This window comes from Cetorhinus maximus, chromosome X (assembly GCF_964194155.1).
Source record: "Cetorhinus maximus chromosome X, sCetMax3.hap1.1, whole genome shotgun sequence".
NCBI lineage: Eukaryota > Metazoa > Chordata > Chondrichthyes > Lamniformes > Cetorhinidae > Cetorhinus > Cetorhinus maximus.
The window spans coordinates 14,488,269-14,500,957 of record NC_135917.1 but is presented as its reverse complement, the minus strand read 5'-3'; the positions used below and the strand labels follow the sequence as shown (position 1 = coordinate 14,500,957).

The following is a 12,689-nucleotide window of genomic DNA, read 5'->3' as shown; positions in this document are numbered from 1 at the left end:
ATCCTTCTTCTGTAATCTAACTCAATCAAATTCCCTGTAGTAGGTTCACTTCAGTTTTATTTCTGGTCCCTCACTCTCTCTCTCTTTGTTCACTCAATACAGTTTCAAATTCAGTCTCCCCTGATTGTAGCTTACAGGTTTATCTTTAAAATGTAACCAATTAACCATATTGCCAACAATACAAAATCAAAATCGTGCGGATGCTGGAAATCTGGAAAAGAAACAAAGTGCTGGAAACACTCAGCAGGTCAGGCAGTATCTGCAGAGTTAACGTTTCAGGTTGATGACTTTTCACGAGAACTGGGCAACGTAATGGGTTTTAAGCAATTGCAGGGGCAGGGAAAGGGGGGATGTGGGGGGAGAACAGAAGGGAAGGTCTGTGATCGGATGGCAGGCAGGAGAGAGAAAATGAGAAGAGGGATGATGGTTCGAGGCAAAAGCAGATAGTAATGAGGCAAGTGAAGAAACAAAAGATAGGCATAGAGGAGGTGTGAATGGAAGCAGCAGAATCATTACCAAAAGCTGTTGTCTGAAAAAAGTGAGGTTATAACCTGAACTTGTTGAACTTAATGTCGAGTCTGAAAGGCTGTAAAATGCCCAACTGAAAGATGAGCTGCTGTTCCTCAAGTTTACATTGAGCAACTTGCCAACAATACTTCTTCAATTTCTCCATTTCCCTCCTTCTTCGGTGCCTTTCTTAACCCCTTCATCTCCCTTCTCTGCCCCTCCTTTATTTCACCAGCTCCCACCCTGCTCAATGTCCTTTCCAATCTTTCCTTCTCATTGTACTTAGATTCTCTTCAATATAAACCCTGCATTCCCAAAACTTAAAACACGGAATGCTTCAGAAATGTTCAACAATTTTTGTGATTGTATATCCTTCCAGTTTATGCCCACTGCTCCTCATCCCAACATTTTCCAAAAATGTGTTCTGTCATGGGATGTGGATGCTGCTGGCAGGGTTAGCATATGCTGCCCATTGCTCATTTCTCTTGAGCTGCCTTGCTAGGTCATTTCAGGGGGGCAGTTAAGAGTCAACCACATTGCTATGGGTCTGGAGTCACATGTAGGCCAGACCAGGTAAGGACGGCAGGTTGGTGAACCAGATGGGTTTTTATGACATTCGATGATTGTTTCATGGTCACCATCACTGAGAATAGGTTTATATTCCAGGTTTTATTAACTGAATTTAAATCCTGGAGGGATTTGAACCCATGTACCCAGAGCATTAGCCTGGATTACTAGTTCAGTGACATTAACACTACTGTTGCCCCATTGCTGTCTGGGCCCCACAATATGAAATTCTCTCAGTAAATACTTCCACCTCCCCCTGTTCTTTTAAGATTCTCCTTAAAATCCAATTTTTTTACTAAGCTTTAGGGCACCTATCTTAATATCTCTTTCTTTGCCTCAGTGTCTAAGTGTGTCTGATTACACTCCGTAATACCTTTGGGATGTCTGTCTACATTAAAGATCCTTTCAAATCCCATTTTGGTTCAGTAAGTTGTGCTGTTTTGCTGTGTGTCTGTATCCATTATCTTGTAAATAGTCAGACTAAGTCTCGAATCATAGAATGTAACAGCACAGGACAGCATTCAGCCCATTGTGCCTTTGCTGGGTCTCTGAAATTTAGTCCCAAACCACAGCTTTTTCACAAACCTGCAAATGAATTCCCTTCAAGTATATGCCCAACTGCCTTTTGGATGTTGCTTTGAAATCTGATTGCACCACCCTGTCAGGTAGTGCTTTCCAGGTCATAAGAAGCTCTGTTATTATGAGACACCACGAGGCACTCCAGGAGCTTGGTGCTTTTTAATCCAATTTCCTCTTTGCTACAGATCCAACTGAATGCTAGAACTTCCTCAACTCCCCACATCTACAACTAAACTCCACCTCTAATACTTTAGTGGGAAATGTTTTATTAAGAAAAACAGCATGTTCTTGTACAAAAAGGAAAATATATACTTGAAGGGAATTCATTTGCAGGTTTGTGAAAAAGCTGTGGTTTGGGACTAAATTTCAGAGACCCAGCAAAGGCACAATGGGCTGAATGCTGTCCTGTGCTGTTAAATTCTATGGGAAGAATTTTCCCCCGTTGGGGTGGCGGGGGGGGGAGTGCAGGAGCGGGTGCGGGCAGGCGCGCCTCCGATCGGCACCCCCGATCGGGGATGTGCCGCCATTTTAAGTGGGCAGGCCAATTAAGGCCCGCCCAGCCTGACATCTGCCAGGAAGCGCTATGCGCTCCCTGTGCGGGCGGGGGGGATTCCCTCAGCCGGTAGTGTGCTATTTCACGCATGCGCACGACAGAGCGCACTGATCTCCCTGAGGCTAAATGCAGCCTCAGGGAGATCGGCTCAGAATTAAAACTTTGAAGGTAAATGTTTACAAAATTTCCCTGACATGTCCCCTCATGTGACATTGTCACGAATTGTCACACGTCCACCACTTTAAATCATACATTTATTAAATTTTTTAAAACCCTCATGAAACCGCATCCCGCCCGTGGATGAGGTTTGATGCTTTTTCTTAAGCCCGCCAGGGCTCCCGGCCTGCCCGCCAACCTTGAGGTTGGACAGGCAGCCCTGGCAATCACCTCAATTGTTTTATTAATGGCCTCAATTGGCCGTTGACAGGTCGGCGGGTGCACAACTGACTCAGCTGCGCCCCCACCGACCTGAAACTGGAAATGGGGCGGGGTGAGGTCGGGAATTCCGCCCGACGTCATCCCGTGTCATTTTACGCATTGGCGAGCGGGCCCCACACCCCACTCGCTGACCTAAAGGTCCTGTCCTATGATTCGAGACTTAGTCTGACTACTTACAAGATAATGGATATACACAGACAGCCAAACAGCACAAGTGTTGCTGCCTAAATGCACTGCTGGCACTTAGTTCCAAATTCAAATTTCAAAATGTCCTGGCTGATAATTATACCTCAATCAACATCATTAAAAAATAAATGATCTGATCATTATCGTATTGTTTTTGGAGAGAATCTACTGTGTACAAATTGGCTGCTGAGTTTCCTACGTGACAGCAACGACTGCACTTCATTGGCTGTAAAGTGCTTTGGGACATCTTGCAGTTGTGAAAGGTGCTATATAAATGCATCTTTCTTTTTTTCCTTTGTGTGAAATAAGTTCTCATTTCCCCTCTCGTTCTTTTGCCAATTATTTTTAAGTGAGGGGTAATTCTGTTAAAGCTCGCTGTTTAATTTTCTTGGCATTGCTAAACTTGACCTTAAAGAGTGCCTTCACACAATCAGCTGTGACATGCAGTGTAGGTCTCAAACCGTCAAGTTCTGGGTTAGACAATAGGGTCAGGAGAGTGAATACTAAATGTATCATAATTGTATTGAAGCACCTCAGAGTACAACATGATCTATGTCGATAACTTGAATCCCACTGCACTGTCTGACTGTCTGTAATGGGCATATTGAAATGTCTGTAATGTTGATCGGTTGTATTGAAGCACCTCATGATCTATGTGGAAAAGTTGAATATGATTGCACTTTTTGTGACGGCCATTTTGAAATGTTTTGTAATGTTCTTTCAGATATTTTATGAATAAAGTATATTTTTCAAAAAAAAAAATTGATTCAATCTGCCAATCACCTTATTTCTACACCTACCCCCACCGCCCTCCTTCTGTTTTGGTGGCGCAACAAAGTAGGGACCCTTACATTTGGGGAAGCAAAAGCAGAAACCTAAGGCCCAATTAACTGGGGTTAGCTTTCTCTTCAGAAATACACAGAGGTTACATGACAGAAACAGGCCATTCAGCCCAGCCCTCGTCAGCACTGATCTTCCTTGTGAGCAAGCAGTTGTACTCACATTTACCAGCCCTGTTCCCCTCTCTCTCCATCCTCCTTCCTTAATCATTTCTCTACAGACTGATCTCCTCAATTTCCTTGCCACAGTTTGGAGACCTGTAATACAGCCTAGCTAGTGCATTTCTAATCATTCAGCTCCAAACAGGTCTGTCCCATTCCCTTCCCCTGCTACCAACTCCCTCTGCAGTCTGCATTCTTCAACCAATGTTGCTATTCCACTGTCTTTCCTATCTTTACTACCCCTCCTCTGAAATATATCACATTCCAATATAAGGATTTTTTCCTCTTTGCCAGTTTGCAGCCAGGCTTTTGTTAATGATTTAGGGCTAATTCTTCCAGTGAGTGAATTAGAGATGTGAGTTCCTGTTCCAATGATTACCTCATCCTTACAATACCCAAGTGAAGAAAACATTTGTACAAAAGCAAAACCCTGCAGATGCTGAAAATCTAAAATAAAACCAGAAAGTGCTGGAAATGTTCAGCAGGTCAGACAGCATCTATGGAGAGGGGGACAGTGTTAACGCCACAGACCCGTCATATTAACTCTGTTTCTCTCTCCACAGATGCTGTCTGACCTGCTGAGCATTTTCTGGTTTTATTAAAGAACTTGTGAAATTGTTGACAGGCCAGCAAATTGTTAAGAATAGAAGCTGGGACTTGGTCTTATTTCTTCATTGTGTGGGGTATTGCTGACCTTTTGTGTGGGAACATCGTTTAGAATTAGCTTTGGAAATACTAAAGGATATTGCTACTCTGTTGACTGGCAGCAAAACTATTTTAATTTAAATCTTCAGACTTTGGGACAAACAAGTTAAGAGTGGTAGTGATAACACTCCCATTTTTTGTCATCCTCTCAATCAGTGCACTCATCAACTTCCCTCCCAGTCCCTTCACATCCTGTCTCTTCAATTGGAATTTTTGTATGGGAGTTCGGAGTGAAACCCATAGCCAGGATTTCATCTGAACACATACTGCCATCTGTCCACATCCAGCTGCTCTGAGTGTTTGTAAATGTTTCTCTGGTCACTATGGAAACGAGCAGAGAACAATTATAGACCCAGTTAGATGCATAGTGGGTGGGAACAGATTTCTCACTTCCTTTCTGTACAGCACGAAAGCCTTGTCACAATAACAACTATTGCAAAAGAATTCAACATACTGGGCATCAGAAAGCTCTAACGCCCTGGCACACAGCAGAGATTAGACAGTCTCATTAACATACAAGACGCTACGGAAACATCAAGCAACTCTGCATGTTTCATCTAGTGATTATGACAAATGCATGCCACATCAGGTTAGTCCTTATTTGAGCTGTAAGTTCATTAGACAGCATTGCTGCCCTGTCACCTGGGATTCACTTCACTGAAGACCTTTCCCCACTCTCAGGCATTAGTCCCAAAGCTCACCTCACTGCTCACAGTAAACCAAACTTGGGAGCTTGGTGTTTCTTTAGAAGGAGAATTAAAGTGTAGTCTGGAAAACTGGAATGTTTATGTGGAGCTTTTTTTTTATATTTCCCTCCTTGGAGCTCTTTGTGTTCACTTATTTGAAGAGAATTATGCTGATAGGGCAACTTCCTTCTCTGTGTCTCCCTTCCTGTTCCTTCTCTCTTAATCCAAGGAAGGAGGGAAGGAAACAAAGAAAGGACAGACTTGCATTTATATCGCGCTGTTCAGGATGTCCCAAAATGCTTTACAACCAATTAAGTACTTTTTTATGGTATAGTTACTGTTGTAATTTACACACAGTGAGGCCTTACAGTCAGGAGGTAAATGACCAGATATAATCGTTGGTTGACAGAGCAATATTGGTCAACACATTGAAGAGAATTCCCCTGCTCTTCTTTTACATCCACCTGAGAGCACAGGCGGCTTAACATTTCACCTGAAAGACGGCACCACCAACAGTGCAACACTCCCTCAGTACTGCACTGAAGTGTCAGTCACTTCCTCTTGACAACCAAGCCAAGCTTCCCCATCCCGAACCAACATCTTTTTCTAGTTTCTCCCCCATCTCCCCTCATGCCTGTTCTAAGCTCTTGTCCAAGAGATCCAACCTCCTGCTCTCTCGACCCTATTCCCACTCAACTGCTGACCAAACGTCTCTTCCAGATCTCCATGTTAGTTGACATTGTTAACAGTTCCCTCTCCTCAGGTACTGCAGACCGCCACTTTAAATCTGCTGCCATCACACCGGCATCTACCCACCCCCCCACCCCTCCCAAAACAAACATCCTTGACCCCTCTGTTCTTGCAAACTACCACCTTCTTGCAACTCTCCAATCCTCGTTACCTCTCCAAAGTCATTGAGCATGTGGTCGCCTCCGAAATCAACCTCCATCTTCCTCACGACTCTACGTTTGAATCCCTCCAATCGGGTTTCCACAGCCCTAATCAAAGTGACAAACATTTTCCTTCCCCCCCCCCCACCCCTCCCTCTTTGGCAGCCTTTGACACAGGTAACCTCCTGTATGTCAATGTACCAGCAAACCCAGGGACTGCAACAAAACTCCGTTAAAACCCTCACCTGCTATTAATGGGCTGCTTGAAAGGCTGGACAGGGTCACAAAACGATTAAAAAAATATTTACAAAGAGTTTAGTTCTTGTTTGCAATCTTATTTTGTCCACTTGAGCAGTTGGGTGGAAGTATGTACACTGTAACTAATTTATGGAACGGTTGCTGAAGTGCTTCTCTATCTTGTGTAAAATAAACTCACTGGCTATTTTAAACGTAAAACAAGGTCCAATCTGATGCTCTACCAATTCTCAAGACTGGTGTGGAGATGCAGGAGCTAAAAAATAATCAGACAATGCCTCCTGTTCAACCCCTGGCACAATACTAACAAGATAAAGGTACAGACCCTCTTGAAACGCTGAGGAGTTGGCAGCTGGCTACAAGGGTGGTCTAAGATGAGAGATAAAGTAATCCACGGTGATGGTAGAGAAGACCCTAAAATGTAACAGCCCCATTCACTAAATTCAAAGCAAACAACATGACTAAAGTTAGCACATTTCTTTGCTCTATGAATGCCTTTGAGGTGGCACTCTTTGCCAACATATATCAGATGCAAAAATGTGAACTCCCCAGATAGTGGAACATTGTACCGTTTCCAACTTCTCCTTTTGCCGGTGGCAGGAACCACGGCAGAGAATGATGCTGTCAAGATCAAATCCTGGGAGCTGAACTGTAGTGATGTCAGGTACTATGCACATAAATGTTGCAGGGAAATGGTGCACTCTTTCGAAATCGATACTTATTGGAAATTGTACGGCTTACATACATTTTCTGTTCACAAAACCAAATCTCTTGTCGCATTTCATGTCATAATACATTCCCGCGTCCACAGTTCTACACTCGAATGCAAACTGGTCATAGTGTAATTACAGCAACTGAACAACTGGTGGCAGTGTGGTGCTCTCAGCGCTCCTAAACAAGCTGGTTTTTCACCAACTGATCTTTTTCATTGTGCTAAACTGACACTGAACCTTTAAATTCATTATTTTGTATTTTTAATTTTGCATATTTTTCTTTTCTCTAGGCTTTAAAAAATAATTTCTACATAGCCTGCAGTCTTGCCATGATTACTGGGCCGCTTACCTGCTCCCTCTTAGCCCTGGTTTTGGGCTCCACATTACCACTCTTGCTTAGACCACTCAAATCCACTGATGTCAACCCCTCTGACACAGAAATCCTGCTCCTCCATTGGCTCACTACAGCCAGCTAATTGGCTCCTACCGACCAACGTGTGCTACCACTCCTCCTTGTTTTGATCTGCCACCCTTGCCAGGCTTAGCTCTGGGCCCTCCTGCCCTATTCCAAACGGTGGGACTTGGAGCCACATGCACCTCAGTTACAAGGAAATTCAATCGCACTTTAATAACGACGAATAAATGTCTTCCACCAGGCCAGATCCTGCAGCCCCTATGTCAGGTTTCACTGAAACATAGAAACTAGGAGCAGGAGTAGGCCATTCGGCCCTTCGAGCCTGCTCCACCATTCATTATGATCATGGCTGATCCTCTGTCTCAACACCATATTCCCGCTCTCTCCTCATACTCCTTGATGTCTTTAGAGTCTAGAAATCTATCCATTTCCTTAAATATACTCAGTGACCCGGCCTTCACAGCCTTCTGTGGTAGAGAATTCCACAGGTTCACCACCCTCTGAGTGAAGAAATTTCTCCTCATCTCAGCCCTAAATGGCCTGCCCTGTATCCTGAGCCTGTGACCCCCTTGTTCGAGACCCCCCTCACCAGCCAGGGGAAACATCATCCCTGCATCCAGTCTGTCCATCCCTGACAGAATTTTATACTTTCAATGAGATCTCCTCTCATTCTTCTAAACTGAATACAGTCCTAGTCAGCTCAATCTCTCCTCATATGACAATCCTGCCATCCCAGGAATCAGTCTGGTGAACCTTCACTGCACTCCCTCTATGGCAAGTATATCCTTTCTTAGGTAGGGAGACCAAAACTGCACACAATACTCCAGGTGTGGTCTCACCAAGGCCCTGTACAGCTGCAGTAAGACATCCTTGCTCCTGTACTCAAATCCTCTCGCAATGAAGGCCAACATACCATTTGTCACCTTAACTGCTTGCTGCACCTGTATGCTCGCTTTCAGTGATCTCATTCTGCTCCAGTACACTCTTGTTCTTAAAGTTCTCTCTCTGGGCCCATCCATATGGCTCAATTGCCCACCCATTCACTCTCATTACCCCACTTTCCTCTTGATTTGTCTTCCCTCACCATCACATCCCACCTCCTGCATATTCAAACACTACATACCTTGATCTCTGTTATATCAATCTTTCCTCCTTAACACGACTCTCATTTACCTCCTTGAACATTTTCCCACACTGTACCACCTGGGGAGATCCACCAATCAAAAGCATTACAGTCAATGCCATGTGTCAGTTTGAAAGGGGGTCTAGGGTGTTTGGAAAGAACAGAATTGGTCTGCATAAACACAAAACACACTGCAGTGTTAATTTAGCAATGCAAATGTGCAAAGGCCAGACCCTGCCCTGGTCTTCACACAGTTGTAGAGAATCGTTTGGAGGAGCATTGACCTAGGCTCCCAGAAAAGCTAAAACTTCAGTTCCATACCTGCATGATAGGCCACTGATCCTCGACTCCAGCCTGGATGCCGGTTTTTTGGGTAGTCCTAAAAAAAGAAAATGAAAGGCAATCAAATATTTTGTTGAGGGCTTTTCTGTGGAGGAAGGAGGTACCAACCTCTGAACATCAATTCACAAACCCCAGGACTTGCCTGTTCTACAACGAGAGTGAACGGCTTCATTACAGATTGTCTTCTTGTGTTTAGGGTGCAGCAATTTAGCCTTTTTCAGTTTGAAAGGAAAACTTGTAAGAATATACAGTAAATCTCTGCCGACACTGTCCCATCAAACACTCCCAGGGCAGGTACAGCATGGGGTTAGATACAGAGTAAAACTCCCTCTACACTGTCCCCATCAAACACTCCCAGGACAGGTACAGTACGGGGTTAGATACAGGGTAAACCTCCCTCTACACTGTCCCCATAAAACACACACAGGGCAGGTACAGCACGGGGTTAGATACAGAGTAAAGCTCCCTCTACACTGTACCATCAAACACTCCCAGGACAGGGACAGCACAGGGTGAGATACAGGGTAAATCTCCCTCTACACTGTCCCCATCAAACACTCCCAGGACAGGTACAGCATGGGGTTAGATACAGAGTAAAGCTCCCTCTACACCATCCCCATCAAACACTCCCAGGACAGGTACAGCACGGGGTTAGATACAGAGTAAAGCTCCCTCTACACTGTCCCCATCAAACACTCCCAGGGCAGGTACAGCACAGGGTTAGATACAGAGTAAAGATCCCTCTACACCGTCCCCATCAAACACTCCCAGGGCAGGTACAGCACAGGGTTAGTTGGAGAGTGAAGTATTTGGTGCTCTGCTTAGATATTAGAAGAATACTGTCTATGGTTTTAGCGTGACAGTTTTCCACTTCTCAAGCAGCTACCTGAGTGTGTTCCAAATCAGTGGAATATTAAGGGTTTTAATAAAGAAATACAGATTTCACAATAATGATTACATTTATCCACTGCGCTGCCCTTTGGGCCTTTCAATGCCTTCATTAAGGTTTTCACTCCAAGGCGTTGGCCGGTCTCAATTCTGAGCAGTTTGCAGAGTTTTCCAGCCTGCAATCTGCACATCGCCAGAACGTAATGGTGAAAGGGCCTGGGACCCAGTACAGCAACCAGCACTCGGTTTCTCTGCTTTTGCCCACAAGACTTTGAATAAACTGGAGATTGAATTCTCAAAGCTTTATTTCAGGCAAGTGATGACATTTGAACGTATGAATTACTGCTCCTTTTCTATTCTGAACTGCTCACAGAGACAACACCCGTGATTCGAGCAGCTGTGGTTTCTTTGTTGACTGTTAGAAACCAAAACAGATTGTTTAACAACAGAATTCTTTTCAGACACTCCTCTCCATTAAGTTAATATATTAAAAAAACTCTTTTGCATCACTTTTGAGGTTACAGGGAAGAAAGAAACACAGCCTTGCATTTCTATAGTGCCTTTCACAACCTCAGGGTTTCCCAACGCAGTTTACAGCCAGTGAAGTGCTTCTGAAGTGCACTCGCTGTTGCAATGTGGAAACTGCAGCAGCCAATTTATGCACAGCAAGCCCCTACAAACAGCAATGAGATCAATGACCAGATCTTCTGTTTTTGTGACGTTGAATGAGGGATAAATATTGGCCAGGGCACCAGGGAAAACCCCCCTGCTCTTCTTCAAAATAGTGCCAAGGGGCCGTTTACATCTGAGAAGGGTGATGGGGGCCTTGGTTTTACATCTCATCTGAAAGTCAGATGAATTCTAGATTTAGTTGTTTGGCAGTGCAATACTTGAGTATTGCTGAAAAAAAGAGACATTCTGTCAAAGCTTCTTGTCTTGCATTCATCAGGACAGTTTCGCAAGTGTACCAATTATAAAGGGAACAACAATTTATATTGCACGAGAAGAGAGAGTGCTGATTGATTGGCAAGTGGTAGAGGTGTTGCCATGGCCATGTCCACACAATGGGTTGATGGCTGAGCAATTTGTCAAACATGGAAGATGCTTGGTACCATCAACACTCCAGCCATGAGCAGCCTCCAAAAATGTCTTTATCTGTAATTCCATTCTCATGGGGCCAACAAGCCTAACAGTCATTGTTACTTTAAGTCTCTTCAAGGTTATTTATATTTTAGTGCCTTCTCATGCTCAGGTATGTCTGTCCTTGTCTGTACAGAAACCACAAAAGAAGTCACCTGACCCTCTGGACTCCATTTTGTCAAGGTAAGTTGTTCATATCCTAAGCTCCTTTAAAAAATAAAAATGTCCATCGTCTTCATCTGTTCATCGGCATGCAACGCGAGCGTGACAGGGGCCATGAGCAGTTTGAGGGCCTTTGGACTTCCCTCCCTTGCAAGGCTATTTAGACCCCGCTCTTTCTTTATACTGTCAGACCCTGGCCAGCATTGCTCCAAAGTCCACTCCTCAGAGCCCTGCTGGATCCCAAAATCCACTCCAAGCCTTGCTGGATCCTAGGATGCCCTTTCCCAATCTCCTTCTGCACTCCCAAGCCCGTTCTCAAGAGTCAAACTCCTGGACTGTGTTCCTGGTGTTGTCTGATCAGAGTGTAAATTGTTAAGGATGGAAGTAATGGGCATGTACAGTTAGATACAAGCAGCTAAGCTTGGGAAACTTGGAGTTGTGTGTAGAATGGAGGGTCAGGAAGGATGGCATTGGATTAATTAATGTCAGCAGTGCCACACAGATGGAAAAGGGTTTCAGTGATAGAACAACTTCAGACAATGTTGCAGAGATGGAACAAAAGCAATTGGTGATGGATAGGATGCAAGGTCTGAATCAACCCTCATGTTAAACAGGATGAAACCATCTGTAAAAGACCAACTATGTAACTGGGGAGACTGGATGGAGACAGTGGCAAATGGTGGAAGTTTAAAGCAGGGGCCATGAAAATTGTTTCAATTCTTGCAATTTTCAAGTGAAAGAAGATTTCACCATCTTTCCTCAAAGCTGCGTGCATGGACAACAACCTGGAAGCATCTGTGTCAGCCACTCAGACTCTGTCCTGTTTTACAGAATGCCTGGATGTGTCTGTGCAAAACCAATTCAAGGCACAGTGCGTTAAAATGAACAGGCTGTACACAACAACAAAAAAACTTAGAGAAAACATTGCTTGTGACTCATCTATGACTTGAGGGCAGACACCCAGACTGACAGTTTGGAGGTGGTTATGGGTCTGAGCGGTGGCGAAGGGGGGAGTCTGGACCTCATTAGCATACATGTGCTTCTTGATCCTGTATCTGTCAATGACGCCACCACAGAGTTGCACATGTATGAGGAAGAGGAGGAGCCAGGGACAGAGGCTTGCAGAATTTGATTAATGATAATATGGTGAGGGAGGAGAAGCCACTGCTGGAGATTATGTGGGCTGCATTTGGATAACTGGGAGTGGATCGTAGTGAAGGCCACTGAACTAGACAGTGGAGGAGAGATTCAGCCCATGGTGCCTGTACCAGACATTATGGGGAATGATGGCATGGTGCATTATATCACATACTAACAAAAAGAATAACACACCACAGTCACTGCTATGATGTGGGCAAGTGCCACACTAGAGGAATTTGTAAAGACTGCTTTTATTAGTGGAGATGGGATGCTAAGTGAGAGGCGATGGCACATTTGATGATTTAAGTGGGGGAAAAGAGAGGTTAGACATGGGTTGCTAGATTGAGGGAATGGATGAACCGACTGTGGGTTTTTCAAGGTGGGAGTAATGGCTGAGGT

At 44.4% G+C, this 12,689-nt stretch overlaps 1 protein-coding gene across 3 annotated transcripts in view; it reads right to left on the bottom strand.

The window, feature by feature from the left end:
* Positions 1-12,689, bottom strand: part of LOC144672651 (SPRY domain-containing protein 3-like) — a 275,765-nt gene that overhangs the window by 42,286 nt on the left and 220,790 nt on the right. For all 3 annotated transcript variants that reach the window (XM_078534526.1, XM_078534528.1, XM_078534527.1), the window contains exon 8: positions 8,940-8,997. In XM_078534526.1, coding sequence (XP_078390652.1) covers positions 8,940-8,997 — 58 coding nt within the window. The remainder of the gene's footprint in view (positions 1-8,939; positions 8,998-12,689) is intronic.